This window comes from Anarhichas minor, unplaced genomic scaffold, assembly GCF_050575085.1.
Source record: "Anarhichas minor isolate MPS153535 unplaced genomic scaffold, ASM5057508v1 ptg000043l, whole genome shotgun sequence".
Lineage (NCBI taxonomy): Eukaryota > Metazoa > Chordata > Actinopteri > Perciformes > Anarhichadidae > Anarhichas > Anarhichas minor.
Window position 1 is genome coordinate 1,454,086 of NW_027466489.1, and position 25,155 is coordinate 1,479,240.

A 25,155-nucleotide genomic window follows, 5' to 3' on the forward strand; every position below is an offset into this window, starting at 1 on the left:
TTATAAAAACAAAAATGTATCGAAGCAAAGGTCATAGTTTGTATCTTAATGTTGGACTGTGACTTCTTCACAGGACTCAATTTATCTTCCACGTCTACTGTGTGAAGTTAGTACCTTGTTTTTTTTATTTTCAAATGCAATAGTTGGCACATGCATCATTAAGTCTTGGGTTCATATAATCTTTCACACTGGTTCACTATGTTACAGTCATTATTGTGAGACTCCAGGAATAACGGCAACTAAAGCTCAGGTTATATTTACAGCTGTGACCACGGAGTCACCATGAAGCTCCTTGATACACTTTATAATACACTTTACGGTAGCTTGTTCAAGCACGGCCATTTCAATAAATCGCTCTATAAATACAAATATTCATATAAAATCTGATATCGATCAATTAAGGAATATCAAATTGACAATGTGCTTCATCAATTCCAGCAGGGGGTGCTGTACACCAACATGTTCACTGTTAAAGTTCAATTGCAAGGCATTTTTAAAATAGTCTAATCTCTCTAATCTAATTTTTCTTCAAATAAAACACACTTTTCAAAATAGAAAATCTACTGTTTAAATATAAATTGAGGCAAAGAAAGCCATAAAGATACCCTTTATATCATAATAAGGTATGGTGGGTGCTAACAGGGGCCTCTGGCAAATTGATTTATAGGACCGATATGAAATTACAGAAAAAAAGATCTGCAGGCTCCAATCTCCTTACTGAAGCATCATGGAATTGTGGTTTAAGGAGAATCTACTTGTTGTAAAAGATAAAAGTGACCACAAAGAGATTCCGAATGACTACAAGATGCAAAACACAAGACGCAACATGTTGCACGACTACAAAAAGATGCACAATGCCTACCAAGACACGCAAAGAGATAAACAACAACCACAAAGAGACACAAAAGGACTACAAAGACATGCTAAACAGCTACGAAGAACTGCAAAATGGCCACTTAGAGACCAAATATGACCACAAACAAAATAAAAAACAACTCAAAAGATGCAAAACGTTGCACAACAATTACAGGAAGAAGCACGACAACTAACAAGACATGTTAAATTACTACAAAGAAACACAAAACAACCACATTCTGGGTGTTTTGCTCCCTTGAAGGAGAGCTGGGGGTCCGCTGTCTCATCCCTCCATGACTGGTAGAAATGTGCGGAAGTGTTTTGTGCTGCAACATACAGTCGCTAGTATTTTAGGAAAATGATAAAGACCAGAACAGCATTCCATTTTAATTCTTTGTGTGTATTCAAGACACCAAAAGTCAAAGAGTTTTAATGATATGATCCCACATGAGATTATTTACATTCAAGATGACAGTGACAGGTGAACACCTCTGTTTTATCTCTGTTCCCTTTTCTGCTTCATTAGGACGTGAGCTTTGTGTGAGTTTGCGAATGTGTTTCGTTCAGATAACAGTCTAACAATGACGGGGTTAAAATAGACCCACCAAAGGGAAAACACAGCTATTAGCTAACCTGCAGGGAAACGCACAGACATACAAAACTCGTGTGGATTCAGAACCCACAGTGAAGCTAGAATCTGCAGTCACTTTTGATAACACATAGCATGAAAGGGATTTCAGATCAGAGTCCTCTGGGGGAATACAATGGAAGTGGTCCCTTGTGAAAATATTAAGCGTTACAAAAATATCCATCCATGAATTTTTAATGGAAAACAGTAAGAAATATATACATATACAATATGAAGTTCAGTCTCTGTGGTGCTTCAAAAGCATATTTTCACACATTTCATCTCATCTGTCATCACCACATGTAGACGTGAATATGTTCAGAAATAAAACACGCACAGTCAAACCAATATGATTACAAATATCAAATCCAGGTTAGGCTAAAGCAGGGTGGTATTTGAAGGATTTTTTGGAGGGAAATCTAGAATAAAATGTGAAGATTGGAGACACTGAGACCTTGATGACTTCTGCAGAGAGGTGAAACAACCAGTGCTGACGGAGCACTCTGACTCAGTCGAGGCACTCCTGCATGAAGGTAAAGTGAGTTCATTTGCAGGTCATTACTGCTCGCTCTCCTTCAGCTGATCCAGATCGTGTGGTCGATGTGCACCCTCGTCTAATGCGGTCGCCTGGAAACTGGCAGTCACACCCTGAGAGGACAGAAGCAATTACATTTTTTCTGACATGATAGATGACAAAATAACTATTATTCTTAAACCTAATTGGCATTGGATTTTACAGAAATAACATTGTGGGACAGTTTCATAAATATGTCATGTTTGGAAAGAGATAAGCACCATATAAAAAGATTGTAGGTATGGGAAACCTGTCTGTACTCCTGAACCTAAAGCAGGATGGAAACACAAAGACGGACAACTAGAGCGACTTTGTGGAAGCAGGCCAGATAAGCACATCTAAAATGTTTCCTCCTCTTGGTGGAAGTCTGAGTGAATAAGATAAAACTGCAGGTCAGTGGGTTTTCCAAAAACTGGATGACTAAATGACACCTGTAACAGTTTAGGTCAACCTGGTTTGTAAATCTACACAGAAACAACAACAGGATATTTCACAAAGGCAACCCGAGAGTCATTTCCGCTCGTCATCAGTTACCAGGACAACAAACAGGCTGCTGACATAGAGATAACAGCTCAATCTGACCCTCCCAATTTAAAACATGGTGTTAATGTTATTTATACTCTGCACAATAAACACTTAACGTGTGTAATGATCCTAACATAACCTGATAAACCTCAAAGCTGCACCATTGAATCATTTGGACGGACAGAGATGGAAAGTTAAATCTTAGATTTACTGAAAACATCCACCTTTCCTCAAAATATATATATTAATATATATATATATATGAGAGAGGCTGTTTCTGGAAAAAAAGATTATGCCAATAAAAATGTATTTTTCAACCAAACATGAATATCTCTTAACTATCCTCATGGCTAGATACCAGCAGGTAATTTGTGTGAATCATCCTTTTAAACTGTGATGTTACCACATCTACTTACGAATTTGAATACACCTTTCACCGCTGCGTGAAGAAAGACTGATGTACCTGCATGCTGTGCTGGCTGGAGGGTGACAGGCCATTGGACGTCCAGCGGGCGTGTCTCCCCTCTGTGCACAAACTGAGCTGCTGGTGGGAGGGAAGTGGAGGCAGAGCTGCTTCAGGTGTCACAGCACAGGGATTAGAGAGCTAGAGAGAGAGAGAAATCAAAGAAAGAGGATATCAGAGAAGGAGAAATGCTTCAATGTACACGTATGTTCTAAGAGAGTTTTGCTGCACACTCACCACCTTCAAGGCTGGGCTGTGGTGTGGTGGATGCAGAGAGGGCAGGGAGGTGTTATAAGACAGCAGGCAGGGCTGTTGGCGTCGGCCCATGGATGCAGAGGAGTGAGGTCGCAGGCCAGATGCTGACGCAGTTGGAGACTTCACGTTCCTGCCCAGGCTGTTTGACTTGCTTTCCTTGCGTTGGTACTCTATTGGAGACTGAAGGGCTGCATGGGACAGGAAGAGATGTCACATCACTCAAACGTACCAAACTCTTGAATTTGTGGATTTATTAAAGAAGCACTGAGCTCTGTAACCATTAAGGAAGTTCCTCTGATTCTCTAAGATCTGGACCACGTCATCGAGCCAGGCTTGCTGTATTTCCGGAGATGATGCCTGCATGATGAAGCGTGTCACACTGCTGTCAGTCCCGCGGGAGGTCAGGACCAGACAGAATGGATTATTCTCAGAGTGCTCCTCCACACCCAAACAGCTGACCTGAAGCACACAGGACCCTTGTTAAACATAAAGGATGAACACTAACACAGAGATGTTTTAAAAGATGGTATAAAATACAGTGTCACTCGCACCTTGATGCTGTTTTTAAAAGTGTACCCTGGCAAAGAGAAGCCCTTTTTCTTATCAATTGGCTCGCTGAAGATGACCAGCTGCTCAAACAGGAAGACCCTCCTCTCCTTCGCTCTGGACGGGAAGCCGCTTTCCTGCTCGCTGACAGAGAAGGTATCCTGCTGCAGCAGTTTCCCCTGAGCCGTGATTTTCCCCTGAAACAGTGTGTTCGTCACAAATATTGTCACACCCTGGATATGTGTTTCATCTGTGATGACGAACAGGAAATAATCAGTATCTCACCTCAAAACCTTGGAGCCTGCCCACATTCATCATATCATTACAGCGCTTTGGCACGAAACACATCACCTCCACCGCCCTCTGATGAGAGAAATTGGATGGAGGAGAATCCGTAAGTGAAAACATCATTTAGTGATATGCAGACTCGGAATAGTACTTTACACGTTCAGTTACTATTTTATTAGGTACATCCAGCTACAACTAATGCAGTCTAATATGAGAGACCAGCAACAAATCCTACCTTCATGAAGTTTGTAATGATTTTTTTTTGACTGACAGATTTACAGTTCAACATTTCAGTAACAACTGAACACTTAACCTTTACGAAGGTAGTATTTTTGCGGGACTTGTATTGTATTAGACTGCATTGGCTTTAGGTGTACCTGATAAACTGGCAGCTGACTGTATATGTATTTGTACCTGCAGCTCCTCAACATCCCTTCCTGCTTTGTGGTAGTACTTCAGGAAGTCCTGGAAGTCAGAGAGAGGTTTATTTAGAGTTTTATGATTTGAAAACGAAAGTAAAAAAATACCATTACAATAAAAAAACAAAGGAGGGAATGACACTTGGATCTGACTGTGATCCAAAGAGACTTTATTACAGGGGCTACATGATTAATAATCATAATTATTATTCGCAGTTTGTCTTTAATCTTTAATCTTGTGAAACAGTGCCATGCATGCAGATACACAGTCATGTTAAACTGCAAACCTTCAGCAGTAGTTGATACTTCATGATCCTCTGAACAGGTTTGATGAGCAGATCATTGAGCTGCAACCTGTGACCCAACAGCTGCCTGAGATACTGACAGGTGACATAGAAAGAGAGAAAATGCTCTGAGTAACTAGGAACAAGTTTTTAAAGAGCTCCAGTAAAATTGACTGTAGTATAAAAGTTGACTCACCTCAAAGTAGGTCTCAATGAATTCAGAGACAATGTATTCTGATTTGGGTTTGTTCTGACAATAAACCACATACATGTGAAGACGCCGTTCCTGGAAATATAAGAATTGAAGAGAGAGAGAAATAGGGAGTGAGAGAGAGAGGTAATGTGACAAATATTCCAAATAATCTGAGTGTGAGGTGCAGCGTGACGAAGGACAGAGGAAGAATTAAGCCTCTGAGCTGCTCTGACTCTTAGTTTCCTTTCAGTTTTGTATTGTTCCCGTTCCCCTCAAGAGTTTTTCGGGAAGTTTTGTTGAAACAGTGCAGGACATTTGCCTCATTAAATAGTTCCAGTGGCTGAGAAAGAACGGTTTGAATTGCTGTGGCTTAATTCGGAGTGCTGCACTGAGTGAAGCAGATAGGGGAGCTGAGCTGGAAAAGCTGTGCCAAAGCATAAAAGTTTTACCAATTTTTTTACGAGATTATACGTATACTCATATATCCAGTGTCAATAAATGTTTTTTTTTAACATCACTGAATCCATGTGATCCGTGTCTTTCAATCCAGAAGTTAATCTGTGTTTATGCCCAGCAATACAGCCTGGGCCTCAAGCAGCGTGGTGTTGGTGTTTGCTCCCAGCAGGGACCGGCATAGCAGCGAGGCAAAGCTCTGCTCCTGACCGGAGGAGGAGCCGCTGCTGAAGGGTGCGCAGCTCTCCACCTCCAGCGGAGCTCCGACTGCAGGTCGAAGGCAGCACCAAAGCTGGATCTGGGTCTGTGAATCATTTTGTCTGATGTCGCGGTGAATCTGACCCGATGACAAGGATTAAGAATAACTATATAGAACAAGAGCCAATCTTTTCACTTGTGGTCTTGTTTTCTGAAGTAGGTCATGGAGGCATCAGTATTAAATTAAGATTGTTTCATAACCAGTTAAAGATTCCTTATAGTAACTTTCTCAAAGTTCAGTGTTAAACAACCACATATGAAAAACTTCAAGGTGTGCGTAAGTAGTTTATGGAGCTTTGGAATCTGTAATTCCAGCTCATTTTGATACACGGCGCGGTCTCTGCAGAGCTGATGGTACCAAGACCGTTCACTCTGCAGCAGCACCTGCAGACGAACTGATCTGCAACATGAAGACACATCTGGATGACGGGGGGCCAAGGCTTCACACACAGTCACAGCTCTGATCCGTGCGACCTTCAGCCAAACTGAAAACACGCAGAGTGAGGAAAAGAGAAACTTCCACATTTGGAACTCACTGATCTGTAGACTCACATGTTTGATGAAGAGCTGGGCCAGGCTGTCTGGATCAGCCACACATTTTTCCAACTCTCCCAGGAAATATCTGTGTGACAGGAAACAGAGAAGGTCAGAATGGAACAGTCATCCATTCAAACACACACACACACACACACACACACACACACACACACACACACAGGAAACAAACAGCCACAGGGGACGTGACACATGCTGAACCACCATGAAACATGAGGACCTCAAAAAAAGTGTTAACTGTAAGAGATTGTTCATATGCAGAGGAACTGTGAGGGGGAGGGGGGAAGAGACATCTGTGACTCACTCCTTATGCCAGTCATAGATCTGATGGATGTTTCCAAACACAATCCTGTCCTTCCCTTTCAGGTCCTCTGGAACTCCTTGATTGACCATAGTGCCCATATAGCCCTACACACACACACACACACACACACACACACACACACACACACACACACACACACACACACACAGACACGTCACCAATGAAATCAGTTTCCAGATGGAAAATATAACTTCTCCCTCCGTTTTTGAGATGTGAATGTTGCAGCATGTTATTGATGAAGGGATCTCAGTTATGTATAAATAAGCAGATTATTTAAAAGCTGAAAGAGAGACACACCTGCACTATGAGTCCAAGATCTTCCACATACAACCTTTCGGTCTCTATCAGCTCCGTCAGCACATATCTGAGAGAGAGAGTTTAAAACAACAAATAAAGGACATTAAGAAATAGAAATGTACATTTTGGCAAAATAAAAACAAGAAATGTATTATACATGCGCTTTCTTGCTGGGAGTTAGATGAGAAGGTTGATACCTCTCTGAATGTCTGAATGGGAAACATCAAGCTACAGCCAGGAGACAGTTAGCTTAGCTTAGCATAAGGACTGTAAACAGGGGAAAACAGCTAGCCTAGCTCAGTCTAAAATAAACTAAATCTGCCTAGCAGCACATCTAAAGCTCACTAAGATTGATACATTACATCCTCTTGTCTAACTGTGAACATTTCAGTTTGCCAGGCACAGTGACTTCCTGTAGTCTCCGCTGGATGCATGACAACATCACAGTGACAAGACTGCAGAAAGTCACTTCTCCCAGACAGATCACCCCTCATAAAACCACAACTTGTGGTTATACACTTTATTTGGATGAAACAAAAACGATGTAATGTGTTTCGAGGTGATGGAAAACAGATTTTTCCTTTGGACAGAGTCAGGCTAGCTGTTTCCCTCAGTTTCTAGTCTTTATGCTAAGCTAAGCTAACTATCTGCTGGTTGTAGCCTCATATTTATTAAACATACATGAGAGTGGTATCAATCTTCTCATCTAGCTCTCTGCAAAAAAGCGAATGAGCGTGTTTCCCAAAATGTCGAACCACTCCTTTAATGTAGAGGTCAACACCTACATGCTCTTCTCTAGTGCAATGTTTCTCTCCTCTTCGCTGTCCACTGTGACAGACCACTGGCTAGCTGAGTCGTCAGTCACAGTGCAGCCGTCTTCCCCTTGGAGAGTGTTGATGCTGGATCTTTGACCCTAAAACACACAAACAAGACAGAACAGCTTTTAGTGAGCATCACTGTAACATATTACGTAAGAGGAGACAAGCAGAGCGGCATCACGATATGTGAGGCACAGGGTGCACTTTCTCAAGTACTGTTCTGTAAAAAAAACTCATGTTAAGTTTATAAAATACAATGAATTGCTAATGATTAAACTAATGGCTCCTACACTTTTTGACCCTTGTCACCACCTTATGTCTATCTGAGGCCCCTTGTTAAAATGTATACCTATATAAATTGTGAGCAGTTTAACTAAAAACAGATTTGCCCTTTAAAGGTAATGAGGTAACATCCATTATATCACAAAAATAGCTAGAATTACAAAAAAGTCAGACAGATGAATACTAACATGTGTAGCAGAGACAACCCCCGGTTTTATCTTGTGACCCTTTGAAGGAGCAAGACCCCCAGGTTGGGAGCCACTGGGCTACACCTCGACCAGACCAACACTAAAATGCTACTTACACATTGAGGCATCAGTATGAACAATCCAATATAATACTATTTTACATATCATATAATAATATATTAGTCACAGGGGCTCTTTTTCTGAATTCAAAGTACTTTTACTTTTAATACTTTAATTACATTTTGCTGATAATACTTCTGTATTTGTACTTAAAGAGGAGTTTGAAACAAGGACTTTAACTGGAATTGTAATGGAGCATCCTTAAATTGTTGTATTGGTCCTTTTAATTGAGTGAAGGAGTGATGTCTGACCACTGGGCATCAAGCACACAAACTTAAAATCATTGAGCTTCATCTACAGCACCCTCTGAACCAGCCAGCACACATCTGGAGAAATATACAAAGTTGAGAGGGTCCTAATCCTGGAGAACACATCAGTGGAGCAATTTTATGCTCCCTTTTATGATCCCTTTTGGAAAGTCATGCCACCCCCCAAACCCCAAGTAACCTGAGAATAGTAATCACTTTTTAATGTTTCTCCTTAAATCTGAGGAGACTGTTGGGCAGAGAAATTTGGAAAAGCAGAGTCAGGCCTGACAGATGAAGGTGAATAACGAGCAACATTTGGACAATTTGTCCAGTAAGATAAATGAGGTTGGGCATTAAAGTTGTTACTGTATATAACAAATATCTCTCTTTACCTAAAAGCAGTATAATCGACTTTCACTGCAACATTTTGTGCTCTGACTCGGTGGACTAGACGATAATCCTTCTGCTGAGCCCTCTGTTTATTTTCAGGATCTGTCTTTTTTTGCTGTGTTTCTCTGTCTGAGTCGACTGTTCACGTCTTCACCCCGCAGACATCCTGCATATGAGAAACATCTGAGGCTGATTCAAACTACATCTCCCCTCTGCTTCTGATCAACGAGTCAGCCGCAATTAAAAATGTGCTTAGGTTGCTTATTGCTCTAAATGTTTCCTCCTCTCTTACAGTTAATTCTCATCAGCTACAGTCCATTAGCTCCTCTGGGAAAGGAATAGTTCCACATTTTAGGAAATATTCTTATTGGCTAGAGTTGGAGTAAAGGATCGATACCACTCTCATGTCTGTAGGATTGATATCTGGAGCCAGTATCCAGTTAGCCTAGCTTAGCATAAAGACCGGACACAGGGGGAAACAGTTAGCTTGGCTCTGTCCAAACATAACAAACATCTGGTCAACTGCACCTCTTAAGCTCCCTAATTAACATGTTATTCATCCATTGTTTAAAATGTTCAAAAACCAACATGTAAAAATGACAAGGGGGTTATGTGTCAGACTATGTGACGGAGACTCCAGGAAGTTACTGCTCCCAGGCAAGAAATAGTTATATTTTTCTTTGTTTGATAATTAATTGTAATTTTTACACTTTAGTTTTTGTATTTAATAACCAAATGAGAAGTAGCGTGTAAATCGGTGAGCTTTAGAGGTGCTGGTAGGTTGGTTTACTTCGGACATAGCCAGGCTAGCTGTTCCCTTTTTCTAAACTAAGCTAACTGGCCTCTCTAGGTTATATATACCGTACAGAAGTGAGAGTGGTGCCAAGCATATTTTCCAAATTTCCAAAATTAATTTTAAGAGACGATAAGCCCTGACCTGGGCAGAACAACATTAAAGGGTTGAGAAGCCAAAGCAGACATAAAGGTGCAGGTGTCTATGAAATACATTTGTCCCAAAGAACCAATGGACTGAGAAAGGCTGAAAGTGAAGACAGTCATTTATCAAGTAGAACAATGTCAATGACAATGCTACAGGAACTACTACTACAGGAAGGAACTACAGGTTGATGCCGAGCTGGACGAGGAGGTTCCTTTACCAGTCCAACAGCAAAAGTGCAGTATTATGCTCACGTACTGCTGACGGCCCTGGATTGACCCTTGGCTAATTAGCTCTTTATTGCTCGGGCTGCTTGGGTGTCGTGAAAGTACACTCCTCACCCCCCAACCCTGACCCTGTTTCAGCCTGTTTCAGACTGTTTCAGACTGCTTTGCTAGTTGATTACTTCCAGATGCCGACTGCAAAAGCCCACAGGATTGATTCCACTCCACCGGGCCTTACAAAGAGTATTCACTAGTGTAGGGTTACCAGAAAAGTAGTGGTATGTGCTTGTGTGTGTTTGTGTTTTTGAACACGTGTGGAAATATGTGCTATTCATTTGACATAATTGGTGGAAGTCAAACTCGAATTATTTCACATGCCAATAAAACTGAACATGATGTAGAGGGATGTGCATGTTTATAATTCATGATTTCAGTGTGAGTTGTCTCAACATTTAAGTGTGTTTCTGTAATTTATACATTAATAACTCATGAGACCTGCAGTACCTAAGGGCTGGATGATGAGAGAGGCTCCACTGAGAAGAATTACAATAATTGAAGAGAGAAGAATTTAGTGGCGAGAGCACCTCTGACTTGAATAGTTTGCATTATATATTTATTAATTCATAAATAAATATAAATCATATTTTATTTTTTTATTTAGTTTTTCTCTACTACTTTGTACTGTAATTACATTTAAATTTATTTCATGCCATCGCAGCAGTGACGTGCCTCAGTATATGTTCCCCAACTTTTTTTTGCACCACAGACTATTTTAATTATGGACCCAGGTAAAAAAATAAAATAAAAACTTTCAACCTCGTCTTTTTTCTTTGTTCATATGATTCAGTTTTCTAGTTCTTTCGATTTTTTATTTTCTAATATATCTTAATTTGAGACACTGAATTTCTGTCTTGACAAAGGTTGGTGGAGCTGCAACTGCAGTTTATCTGCTGAGACGGACCATTGAATAGAACAGAATGCATTAGAGTAGAGTAGAATAGAGACGTTACTGGAGTCTGAGTGTCTCTGCCTTGCAGGAGGTCAGATAAGTAGCTCTGACAGGGCAGCTGTGTAGGAGGAGCTGTAGGACTCAACAGACCGTCTGTCCAAACCTGTACAACACAAACACAACAACCATTACAAACAAGAACATAAAAATGTATTTCCTCAGGAGGTATAAACGTAGCCGTCTGTCTTTAAGTCTCACCGTATCTCCTGATGGGAGGATGGTGTTGTTGTCGTGTTGTTCCAGAGGCCTCGGCTGAGTTTCACTATGGGAAAGGAGCGATGGCGGCTGCCTCCTGTCTGACCTGCACATCTGCTTCTCGACTTTACCCGTTCCTCCTCTGGTATCAGAGCTCAGCTTGCGGATGGGATTGGTAAGCCATTTCTTGAGAGTGCTGACAGGGTGCCGTGATCCTCCAGACGAGGAGTGTGAGCAGGGGCTGGAGCTGCCTGACGCCTGGTGGGGCACAGGGCCCACTGATGGGGTGATGCTGCCGGTACTGCCCGCCACAGAGTACGACTCTGCTGCAGAGAGAAGGAAAAAGAGGGAAAAGGAGTGGGTTAACATACAGCAGTTAATTGTGGGGTACATCCTCTCAGGTCAGATGCTGCAGACAGATTTCTGCACAAAAATGTTGGTCAATTTCCTGTGTTAAGCCCTAACTGTAACTTTAGTAGCTGCAGCTACTGTATCCACCGGTCCAAAATTATTATAAACACATCTGTTCTCACGAGGACGGACTCATAACTTTAACTGGAGATTATATAAGGCAGCTTGACTGCGTGCATTTGTTAGACATTTTCTGAAAAAAAAATGTATTTAAACCAAAAAATGTGGTGACATCGACGAAGGCCCAACACTGTCCTGTTCAAAGTATTTGCAGTGCTTTTACAAAGATGTTTCAGAAACAATGATGAAGTGAAGAGGCAGTTAAAATGAAGCATAACTGAACATGGATAGTATTCCATTGACACACACTTTATTTGCTTTTGCATAGGTGCACGTAGATCACCTGACATGCAGATAACAGGACATCAGTCCTTGAGCATTTTGATTATTTAAAAAGAAAGCAATTCCCTGAATCAGTCACAACTGAACACATCACGTCTGCACTGAACTGCCCTCATCCACAACTCAGGCTGGTCCAACACTGAAGCTGACACCCTTTTACAACACAGCTGGATTTTGTGTCCAGTCTCTTGACTATGGAAACTGGTACATAATTCTCTACCACACTGTTTTAATCAAGCACCCTAACATTAACATTTCACTCTGTTCTGCTGATCGTAGCAAAGTGGAATCTTTCATGAGGCTCATTTTGTCAACCTGGACTCTCGCCAGAAGCCACTATTCCCTGTCAGCACATTTATGTAAGCTGTAATCATAATAGCAAGCTTTCAAGAAGCCAGTGGAAATCTGGGTCATCCATTTGCCAAAACTGCCTGATACTGCCATTAAACAAGACGCCATATTGACGGTAGAATATTAAATAAAGTGCTTTTCGCACTTATTCAATTCAGTTTTCCTTTTATATCACGTCGATCAACAAAACCTTCCCCAAGCACACTAATATTTGGTTCACTGTTCATGACATTGGTGATGATCTTTTGTGATGATTTTATTCAAATACATGTTCTGTATATTTATCATGTTAATATGATGTCAGACAAAAGTCTCTAGCCTCCGACTAAACAATGCAGACAAGTAAAGTAGGTTGAATTCAAATAAGACTGTAATCAAACTAATTCATCGCCTGGTACTTCATGCTGTGAACGACACAAACTCATCTCTATAATGGGATGATTAACAGGGAATTGAGGAGAGTCAGTGTGTGTGTGTGTGTGTGTGTGTGTGTGTGTGTGTGTGTGTGTGTGTGTGTGTGTGTGTGTGTGTGTGTGTGTGTGTGTGTGTGTAAATAATGCGCTTTATGCAAGAGAAAGAAAGTGTGTGTGTGTATGTGTGTGTGTCCTTGGCCAAGGTTTGAACCATTGGCTTATCTTCAACATGAATCTAGTCAAAAGTCATGCGGAGCAACAATAATCAACCAGTTTAGGACGGTAGAAGAAAGAAAAATGTATCGAGGAAATTTTAAAAAGGCAAATAATTGATGGAGATAAGAAGAAGGAGAGAAAAAAAGAAGTCGTAGCCTCGTTTCTAGCACCCTGGGATAAACTGTTGAAGGGAGTCTGAGTGGTTTGATAATTGGAGCGCAGCGTCCAGTCCCCCGCTTTAAAGAATGGCAACCAACACTTTGGTCTGCCAAAATACTCTCTCTGCACTGTCCCAGACCTCCATGCAACATTGAAGAGCCCAACAACCTCCCTACAATTAACAATAAAATGTCAGAATTACTTTACCAAAAATCACTTTCTGACACCACATCCTCAACTTTGTGACTCAAGTAAGAACATAACAGAACCAATTTAACATAAACACATATTGTATGTTGTCATCTACAAACAAAGACAGCCATCTGGTCTCCTTGTCTTTTTATCTATCAAGATCAACCACCTTACCATCTGTTGAAATGATAAAAAAGTGCACCTTTTTGCCGGCTTTTCTACAAACACATCAGCGTTTCCTATGAACTGACCCTTAATGGTGCATAATGGTCAACGTGACGTCCAAATCACCGCTGAGCTGAGCGACTCAGCGTGTCATGTTTGCTTGAGACACTTATGTAATGTGTCATTTTCCCACAGAGTAACAGCTGGACCACCATCCGGACTGCAGGGAGTGTCAGCAGTCAGCCTGCTAGCGAGCATGCTGTGAATGCACCCTGCAGGATTTATGGACATCAAAATGATGTTCAATATTTTCTTCTTGTGTAACCTCTCTGTCCATGAAAATAGTAGTGGATAGTAAAGTCTAACTTACACTTCAGGAAAATGATTTTCTGTGACCATTTCGACATATCACTGCAGCAGATTTGTGTAGCTTCTACGGTGGTGGTTTTATGTGCCACACAAATGTTCTACTGCATACAGATTGATGGATGGATTAAAGCTTGGGTGGGGTTTAATTCTCTCGGCAACCCGGTTGTCTCAGACAAAACACCTCCACAGATGGAAAGAGAAGGCAGCACACTGGAACAAAACATTGGCAAAGGGTCAGTTTCTCCGACAGTAATCCTGTCTGTTGCACTTTATGTGTATAAAGATAAGATGAGTCTTCTCTAATGGACAGGGTATATTAATAATTAACGTATTAGATGAGAGGAAAAACATATACTGTATTTGTGCTGCTTCCTAATTCAAATAATGGAAGTCTCCCTCTCTGTTAAAGCAGACGGTTGAGAGTTACATCTTCCCCCAACAAACCCCATAAATGGTCATGGTCAGCAACAGCAGGAATTACTGAGATGATGACACTTCACCGAGTCTAAGCATGGCTAAAGCTTTACACATGTTACCTGCCAGGCCTTCATTTGTGTGCGTATGGGAGAATATTACTGTTGGTGCTTCATATTGTTATTGCAATCAAGCCCAGTCATTTTTGGGGTTAAATAGACTGCTTCACTTCCTGTTGGAATACTGCCAAGGAAAATACTTCTCAATCTACACCGCTGTCATCACCAAAACCCCAAATCAGACTCTTTCATGTTGTCTGCATCCACTCATGCCCAAACAGGGCTGATGCACAGTTTATCAATCCAGCAAAGTGATAGATTAATAGAATTAAAAAGCCACACGTCCACACACACACACACACACACACACACACACACACACACACACACACACACACACACACACACATATAAAAGACTCTTATTCTTTGCTCCACATTAAACTAATGAGTGGTTTCATTCCTAAACACAAGAGAGGACTTTCAACATGTAGGTAAAACTGCTGCACAGTTACTCAGAAAAATGGTTGGCCACATGTAAAAAAGCAGATTGAAGCTGAAGGTTAAACCAGGATCTAATCAGCTGATCTCTCTGTACAACTACACAGAGTCTATCTATCCCAATTCATACAGTCGCTACTGCTAACAGCGTTTACTTGACAGTCATTGGTATCTTCTGTGTTATTTACTTAATAACTGTTAATATTGCTGCTTCCAACCAAATGTGTTGCTGCTAACTGCTACTGCATCCTGCTATCCGCTGGCCAGCTCCCACTGCTGCGTCACAAAATGGTTCAGTACATTCCATCAAACTGAGATACACCAGGCACTTGAAGATACATTTCATCATCTACATATACAGTCTATGGTTGCCATATGTGTATAGAAACCAATACAAGTATAAAGTGTCATGCCTGTGGTTTGTCTACTCTTTTCTTTCTTTGCTTTTAGTCTGTGACCTGAGCTATTATTAGGTTGATTGTATTTACTGATAAAATATGACAAGAATAATTATGATTAAGTCCCTTCACATCACATGCAAAAACATCCTGCATTTTGACAACTGACCCAGTTAAAGTTTTCACAGTATCGCAGGACATCTACTCCTCGTGCTTTTTTTCCCCCACAGCACTGCAGGCTGCGGATGTGGCTTCGCACCCGCACATTGTTGTCAACCCTCATTGTTTTTGTCTGCTGCTCAAAAAAACTCTCTCTCTTCTCTATCCCCCCCCCCCCCCCCCCCCCCCCCCCTTACTGCAGGTCTGGTTAAGGTCAGAGTTTAGGTTTGAGTTTAGGGTAAGACGAGAATGAGTAAGTGTACAGTAGGTACATAACGTTCTTTGCTAATAACAGCTGCTGCGGCTGGAAATGATCTCCAAACCAAACAATGAGCTGAAAGATGCTAAAAAGCTCTGTAGAGCTGAGGACTGCAGATTTGGGTGATATTTATCTGAGAGTTCATCACCACGAAAACCCCTTTCACAAATAAGTAATCACTTGATCTAATGTTGATTAAAGCAACTTTAATCACTCCTTGCACTTACACCTGGCACTTACATCGTGAGAAGATTGTGTGGATGAAGCATTAAGTTGATACATTCTACTCATTTATTCTGGCTCTCTGCTCTGTAACATTACTGCTCCACAGTTACTGCAAAACCTCGATATCTCAGGAACACCTTGAGCGAATTTCTTCAAATTTGACACAAACGTTCACCTGGACTCAAGAATGAACTGATTTGAATTTGATGATCAAAGGTCACTGTAACAATAACTCAAGACCACATATGCCAATTATGATAATTTTACATAAATGTCTAATAGAATAAAATGATGAAGTGATGATATTTTGGACAGACATGGATGTAAACTGTAACATTAATGGATGGCGGAGGCATACGACCGCGAGACAGTCATTCTAGTTCTTTCTAACTTGTATTCTAATGTTTTAATCTATATGTCTTTGCTCTGCAGACAAACTTGCCTTGCCTAAGACGAGTGTCTGCTGGATACTTCCCCTGTAGGGAGACAGGACCATGTCTAACTGTCTTAAGTTCAAATGAAGATCAGGCACTCCTGTGGTTCAGCGACAATATACCACAAAACAACCACCAAATGCAAAAGTGCTACATGGCTGAGACTACAGCTAGCCTTCTGTATATGTGGGTGCAATGGGGTACTGGACACTTGTGTGCTTGTTAGTCATCATGTTTACTTCTTCAGATACTGGCAGTGATGACCTCACACACATTGGAGGACTAATGGACTGTTAGTCATGGCAGTTTCTGAGCCTCAGTGATGTATGTGTAATAAGACAGTGAGACAGCAGGAATTGTAAGCAGATTTCCAAGCAAGTTCCCTCAAACATACTTTATCTGGAGGCCTTTCTCTGCCTTTATAAATAGCTGTTGGACATTGAGCCAAATTAAATAAAACACTCCATGAGCGAGATTGCAGAATGAAGGGGTTATAAGAAGGAAGTCTTCAGGGGAGGTGGTGGGATATTGGAAAGCCAAAAAAACAGAAGAGAAAGCCCCAAACCACAGAAGAACAACACTTGAAAATAAAATAAAAGGCTCTCCAGCTCAAGTATTCCTGCAACCACAAGAATAGAACAAGTGTGAAAGAAAGGACAAACAGATCAGAAGAAAGGAGAGCAGCTATCCTGATTGAAACTGCTAGGCTTTATAAACACAAAGCTAACTCATCCATAAGCTCACAAACAGACAGAAAGGGTATTTTTAGAGTCAGACTGGAAGAGAACACCTTGTATAACAGCAATACTGACACCACATCATCGTAGCAATTTGCATTCCAAAGAAACGTGCCTGAGATGTTCTTATCTTTGCCATCAATGGCGAGAAAGCAAGATATCTCACAAAAAGACTGTTTTCATTTTTGTATATTTAACTCGTCTATTTGCACAGTCTGTCAGAGCAATGCAGCTCAGAGAAGAGCTGTTCTGTAATCACTCCCCGAGTAACTGGAACAACAGAGGATTTAAGGGTCAGGGCAATAATGGGACGTTTTTATGTGTCTGTGCATGTGCATGTTCAAAAGTGTGTGTGCGTACAGCTGCCTTTGCTCTGAAGCAGAGTCACAGTTTTGTAGAGGTAGATTAGGAAAATCACTCTCTATTTTTACATGAAGTCACAAATGCATCTAATATGGAAATAGTAAGAAACGTTACGCAGGTTTAAAGAGATGAAAGAGAAAAGTCTTTACTAATGTAAGCTAATGTTGTCATCAAGCTTTTGGTGTAGTTTATACCTATGGGGTACCAAAATTGACTAAATGTAGTAAAAAAGTTAACAGTCCAGTCAAAATATAACATTATTAATTAAATAATTAAAATGGAGTGTAAAAAAGTTTTTTCTTCAACCTCAAATCAGTTGGTCATAAAATAAACTATGTTTTTGCTTTACCACCAATTAGAGATTGGTTATATTTGTAAAAGTAGCATTTTAGCAGCAGGCTAATGCTTACTAAGCTTGCTATCTTGCGCTACTTGAAAGCTTACAAACCAGCACTCTTAAGTCCTGGACTTTAGTGTGTTATCCTTGAAATTTTGTAGATTTGTTTGATTTAATGTCTCTTTTCTCATAAAACACTCAACTAAAAAACGTTTAAGTTGTGCTAGCTAGCATTGACAGCAAATGCTTTAGCTATTGTTAAAAGAGTGATGCTACAGCAGGAGGCCGCTTAAACAACAACAGAAAAACTTTCATCTCATTATATCTAATTATTGTAATTAGATATAATAATGAGGGTGTTCTATTCTGGGTCTCATAAATCTTGTTTCTTTTTTCCCAGATATGATATCTAACTGTGTGTGTGTGTGTGTGTGTGTGTGTGTGTGTGTGTGTGTGTGTGTGTGTGTGTGTGTGTGTGTGTGTGTGTCTGTGTGTGTGTGTGTGTGTGTGTGGGTGTGATGAGTGTCTTTAAGCCTAATTGTCCAGGGAGAGAAATGTCTGGAAAGTGACTCATTGATTCATTTGTTTCAGAGATTCAGTGAACAGCAGCATATTCAGAGACACTAAAGAGATCCAGATGTGACTCCATCTCTGACTTTTGTTGAGACATGAATCCCTGGCTGCTCTCGCTGTATCTGTATCACATCCTTCTAAATACAGACTGCAGATTTCCAATTGTTAGCAAAGGCCTTTGGTGCTTGGATGACAAATATATGCACCACATTTTCTCTCACAGATAAACCAAAACGAAAGGGGACAAAAAAGCCATTGACGAGCTAAGCTGTAGTACCCTATTTGCGAGGTGAGGTTGCTGTTTACAGTAGCTAGTTAGCAAAGTTAATCTGGTGAGCTTCATTGTTTCAGCTAATCCTTCCTACTGTCAGTAAAGTAGCCATTTTGTGGTTGTTGTGCATCATAACAGTGCAAACAATGTTGTAACTGCACAAAATGAGCACTCATTAGAGTGCAGATGTTCGTGTCTGTAATCACCACTACTGTAATGTTTGATTGAATGAACCCAACCCACAATTGACCAACCCTCCATCTAGACTGCAAGAGTATCAGACAAGTTTTTTACCCGCACATCTCTCACAAGTACCGCACAGGCATGTGTCTTCGCTTCTTCTCATGGCTGTTTAAATGTCACTTGAAGCGTTTGTTTAGGCAATAAAAAGGCACAGAATATCTGTGTCTCTGAGCGCAGAGCAGCACTTAAGTGGCAGCACTTAAGTGGCAGCCTAGCGGCATTTGAGTGGCGGTGATGCAGTCAGCTGTGTGTGTGGTTCTGTTAGCTGTTAGTTGCCTAACAATAAATGTAACTGTTTCCCCCATAAACGTACAGTCTACGGTCTTCCTCCACTGTGTCTCTGACCGCAGAGTAGTGGCTGGGGGTCGGAGATGCACTCATCTGTGTTATCTCTAGTGGCCCCTACCGGCCGGGGACCGTTTAAGAGACGTGAGTGAGGAGTGAGCAGGCAGTCAATGGCAGTATTAGGCAAGAAAAGGAGTTTTGAGAGAGTGTGAGTCACCACAACCATGAGAGGTCCTTCAGCATGCAGCCTTAACTAGCCACCCAAAATTGCATGCAGTTTGCTGCAGCAGAATGTGACATTAGCCGTGGACAAACACAGAGGTGCACACTCCCTCACGGACACATGCACATATGCGAGCTATTGCGTGGTTCTCCTGGCGGAGATAATGACAGGGCAGACATTGGGTTGATAATATAAGCCGGGAGCCCTGGAATACAAGCAACCACTTTGTGGAAGCTAATGTGAATTCACAATAAGAATAAAGACAATTAGGATAGCGGGCCTAGTTAAGGGGTGTGTACATGTAAGAGTAAGTAATAATGTTTGTGTATTTCATACTTTTTTGCATCTACTAATGCAGCGAACATTTTTTGGTGTATCATCCACAATATAATCGTTGAAGTTTTAAGTGAATAATTGTTTTTATTCTACACTTTTTCTTGAGTTATGTGAACATGAAGGACACACAATAGGAAGCCTACGATTTTGTCCAAACAACACCATCATTTGTTTTCTGACCATTTAATATTAATAATAATTATGATTATAATTATAGTAATAAATCAGATTACTGTAGCGCTTTTCAAAGTTCTCAAAGCTGCTTTACATATGCTGCTGCCCCCTCGGTATGACATGCACAATGAGGTTGGGAGGTGAATGAATGGAAAACATAATAATGATTAATAAAAGTGTTGCACAAAATATGTATAAAAAAGGTTCTTTGGATTTTACTTTGACTTAGAGAAACTACCGTTGGCTTTGATGTATCATACATAAGTAACAATCGAGTCCATCTCCTAACATTACGAAACATTGTGTACAAGCAACAAAAACAATCATAATCACTAAGACCGTACTCTACAGTCAGAGAACGACCACAGTAAAAGTACTCCTGAAGAGCATCTACGTACCTCTAACTCGAACAAAGCAGCAGCCACATTTGCTGAGAATTTTTCTGAACAGGTGCTGACACCCACAGCCTCGCTGGTGGTGACCCCCTCTCATGATGATCCACTCCTGCTGCTAGACTTAGGACTATCAGAAGCAGACATCATGCTGGACGGACACACACACAAGCACATGTACGCACACAAACACACACACACACACACACATACACACACACACACACACACACGCACTATTCCTGTGGTAATACCCTGAGGAGATGGGAGGCAAAGTGTACCGAGAGCTCCACAGTCATAGTCCAACTCTGAGTAGAAACCCCTGGGACAAAAACGCCGTTTCTATCCCATGATTTGAAGAATAACAGCGGAAAAACCCAGGGAGACAGCACTCTCCTCCACTCGCCAGCCTCTCTGTGTGGTCAGATAGTGGACAAAGATTATGAGAGGGACCAGAAATAAGTGAGGGAGTGACAGAGAGGCAGGGAATGGGAGGGGCTGTGATGAGGGAGGGGGTGGTGGCTAACATAGTGCACTGCTGTGCCAGCATCTGTTTCCAAGTCCCACCCCCCTCTCATTCCTCTCCCTCTCCCCTTCTGCTCCCTCTCCCCTCTCCCTTCTCCCCTCTCCCCTCACACCTCGCTTATCAGCTTCTCTTCTCAGTGTTATCTCTGTGGCTGCAGGACCTTCAGTGCTGTCATCGCATGAGCAAAGGACTTTTCCATGAAATAAGCAATAACTTCAACTGTTCAACTTTCTCTTCAACCACGCAGCAGGCTAAAATACTAAAATATCACAGAATTATATGAAATATAATTGCACACATGTACATACTCTGTCTCATGCAATGACCCACTAACACAAACAGCTACAGCCAAATGTCTGCATTTTAAGGCAGCGGTTCCCAACCTGGAGGTCGGGACTCCCTCAGGGTGCCACAAGATACATTTAAGGAGTCATTAGATGATGACAGGGTAGGAAAAAAGTTTTTCTTCTTAATCTTAATCTAGCCACCAACAACTAAAAGTTCAAAGAGTATATTTACAATTGTGGGATTGCCTCCACACAGCTCTCTACATGGTGGCGGCTGGGCCTGCGGCTAGCAGCTAACGACACACACAGCCCCCGAACAATGCAAACAAGGGCACCAGTGATGACAGAGCTAACAGAGTTTACCATGGGGGAACCGGAGGGTGGGGGTTGTGCTTATGTGATGATGCTCGGGGTTGGGATGACGTTGTCAGCAGTAATCGCCATATGAATGCAGTGCAGAGCGGCGGCAATTAGCTAGCCAGTGGGGCACACACACCAGGACTCACATGCACTAACATGCATGCGCAGGCAACGTAAACAAAGCAAAGAGGATCTCGGATTACAACACACAGACTTCATTCTCTGCTAAGGACGACATTACCCCACCACATCTTTACATATAGTTGTTTGCTGGTATAGTAATGCTCTTTTAAAACTGCAGAATAACCTCCCTCTCTAATCGATAAGTCAGTTGTCTGCTCTCTTTTGCCACCAAAGGTACTGAAGCATTTCCTCTGCTGCGGAAAAACCAACATGTGGAAATATCCCACACACAGCAAACTGAGCTGGCAGGATGAAGGCAGACCGATTTAATCTGAAACCCAAGATTAAGCATTCATGACTAGATGATCTTCTGAGCACAGCTGCCCAGGCTCGTTGGCAGCCGGTAGTGTGATTTAAAGAGATTTATGCATAAACATATACAAACCCAAACAAGGATAAAGCCAGTGAAGAAGAAAACCAAACAGAAAGATAAGACTTCAGCTGCTGTTACTATGTGACACACGTTTGTAAATGAGACAGCTCCACGCACGCACAGATAAGCATACATTCACGTCACATGTCGACCAACATAACCCTGGAATCTCAATCCACTGAGGACAGATTACTAAAAATATCAAAATGCTCTCTTGGCCGTCAAGTTAAGCTTTAAAAAACTCTGCTGACATGATGGTCCATGTGAGCTGAAAAGCACTGATCTCTCCACAATGTTGGATTATTGTATGTGCATGCATGTGTATGTGGGCGTGCACATGCCTAATTAGCCAATATTTAATTATAAGGATATGGTCATGTGTGCTTTCTGTTTTTGGTGTTGCTTTTTGTGTTTAAAAGTTCAAAAGCATCCATGATGTGTTGTGTGCAAAGTGAAACATCTTCAGTCGAAACCCTAATGCTCTTGCTTCCTGTCAGATAGCTCCCCATGGTTGACATAAGAGGGGCACACAGCAGAACACAAGAGTATAGCAGATTACCTTTGCATTCTGCAGCCACACTGGACTTCCTGGCCCACTTGAACTGCGTCTGAGTGTCCTGGTTGTTTTCATTCAACAACAGTCTCTCTGGGCTGGTGTCTGAAACCTGACACAAAATACAGATTAAACAGTTAACAAGTTAAAGTTAAATCAAAAACATCTTGTCCGCTTTACCAAATCACTTTATTTGTAGCTGTATTAAACGTATACGTGTGACAGATTTAGAGGTATAGGCAGGAACTGACAGAACAAAAAGAGTGATTGAGCTAATTACGCCACTTGTCCACTCTATTTCACCTCTCTCTCTTTCTTATTTTTGCTTCAGCTTAAGTGGTTTCTTATCTTATCCGAGGAATTTCACTGAGAGGACTAAACTGATCAGGAGAGGACAGTGCCACTTCAAATCCTGAGCCAAAGAAGTCTGATGCTGTCTGATGAAGAAGTGAGATTCATTTCAATTGAAAAGTTCAATCTCATCTATACAACACTAAAAAACAGAAATCTGGGCTTGATTTGCCAAACAATCAACAGACAAATTGTATCAGCACATGAGCTAGATTACTAAAAATCATGATGTGTTTTTTTTAATTACATGGCAATTATAATTAAACTATGCTTGACTTAAAATCAACCCTATTTCCAAAACTAATGAATATAATAATATAGATTATATGATGAGCTGCAGCAATGTTTGGGTGTTTCAATTCCTATTACAAAGAGTATAAAGGTCATTTGTCACAAATAGACGCGTGTAGAATATTCTTACTTTCAGGTGTGGTCGTCTTGTTTTGAGTTATTAATGATGGGTCTAACTCCATTACATTTCACACAATTTCAGCATTTATGTAAGTGTGTAAAAATTAAGAGTGGCCCAAGTTGATTAACACAAGTTTTTAACATTAAACTTTGTTATTTACATTACCTCACTTGCACATTGGCCTGTTAAACCAAAGACACTCACTTTATCAGCCCTGTAACCCAGAAGTTGTTCAGTCCGCCCTTGCACTTTTGCCAAAGTCTTCATTTTGCATCCCTTTCTCCTCCGTTTGTCCCAATGTGACGTCCTTTCTCTTCACCTAAATGTTTTTAAATTCAGTCTTCTCCCCTCGATTAAGCACCCATGCCCAATTATTTGATGTTTACCTAATTAAAAAACAGAAACAAGTTGAAAAAGATCTCTGTCATCCTGCCTGACGTCCAGCAGAAGGACAAAAGTAGACAAATTGGGAAGATGAGGACAGCTGTTCAATTGCAGTGGGATCTGTCCTCAGGCCCTTCTGCATAAGAGGAGGCTCAATCTGTCCAGACAGGTCCGGCCACGTCCCACAGGCTGATTTCAGAATGTGACCATCCCTAAAGCAGGAGTTTTAACTAACTCAAAATAGCTCAAAAAGTGCATACCATTGGCATTGAGTAGACCAGATTAAAATGACTCTATGATTTCCTTGTTTGATTTTCTTCAGTGCTGTTTCATTCATTTACACTTTTTATTCCAGTTTCTACGACTGCACTGCAAGTCCTGCAGTGGAACCAAAAATAGATCTCAATCTCACTTTAGAGTTCAGATGCACTTCAGATTTAAATCATGTTCAGGGAGTTTGTACATTCCTAATATTTAGGACACATGTATAACTGGGTGTTCATCAGTTTCATTCTACTATGACCAAATTACATAAAACTGATATTAGAGCCTGTGAATTGTGCGTGAGAGCCTCATCCTGAGATACTTCTGAGAAACATCATCACTCAGCCTCGGCTGCCACTGCAGCTCTGTGACAACGCTTGATGCTTAAACTATTGAGTTTAAGTTTATCATCTTGATTTGTGCCGTTTCATTGTGGGTCATATGTATTTGTGACCGTTTATGACTATTATTTCCCCAAAAATATCTAAATAAAGACAAAAAGAGAGGAAAAATGGTGTCGAACTTGAAACTCTCTTTAGTTTAAAAATTAAAAACAGGTAAAAGTAGCAGGAAATATGGACAACACTGGTGTTGTGTTGAAAGATGAAAATGGCCAGAAAGTAATCCTCTCCATAAAGCTGTACTAATTGGGATGAGCTAAGCACAGAAGGTGAACATCCAGGGTCTTTGTGAAGACTCTGCAGTGACTCCTCCTCTCAGTTTTATGTCACCACAATGATATATGGGATGGAAATGGGTAAAGTACCTCTATTTACATGCCCAGGAGGAAACTGTGACCTCTCGGCTGCTCTGAAAACACAGTAGGAGTGTTGGAGGAAGTCAGAAGGCGTCCAACAACAAGTCACAAAGGTGTGACATACACTGCCCGACAGGTGGATACATCTACATTTACAGCTGGTTGATTTATGGTGAGTGTTTATTCTTTATGTTCAGTTAGTTTGATCAAAGGGATTTCTCTGTACTGATGAGGGGGGGGGGGGGGGGGGGGGGTAGATCGTGCAGTTCTTCCTCTGAATATTCACTTCTTTGCTTTGGTTTCATGATGTGTGGTT

General features: G+C 41.2%; 1 protein-coding gene across 1 annotated transcript; it reads right to left on the reverse strand.

The window, feature by feature from the left end:
• Positions 1 to 1,259: 1,259 nt before the first annotated feature.
• Positions 1,260 to 24,958, reverse strand: arhgef25b (Rho guanine nucleotide exchange factor (GEF) 25b). The gene is made up of 17 exons (XM_076110626.1): positions 23,639 to 24,958; positions 22,678 to 22,783; positions 11,333 to 11,655; positions 11,136 to 11,237; positions 7,704 to 7,831; positions 6,919 to 6,985; positions 6,601 to 6,704; positions 6,294 to 6,363; positions 5,034 to 5,123; positions 4,841 to 4,933; positions 4,549 to 4,599; positions 4,132 to 4,209; positions 3,852 to 4,043; positions 3,579 to 3,759; positions 3,283 to 3,488; positions 3,046 to 3,186; positions 1,260 to 2,131 (listed from the first exon to the last, which is right to left on the reverse strand). Exons 1-17 carry the CDS (start codon positions 23,699 to 23,701, stop codon positions 2,042 to 2,044), a joined length of 2,085 nt encoding a protein of 694 aa, XP_075966741.1. The 5' UTR covers positions 23,702 to 24,958; the 3' UTR covers positions 1,260 to 2,041.
• Between the last annotated feature and the right edge of the window lie 197 nt (positions 24,959 to 25,155).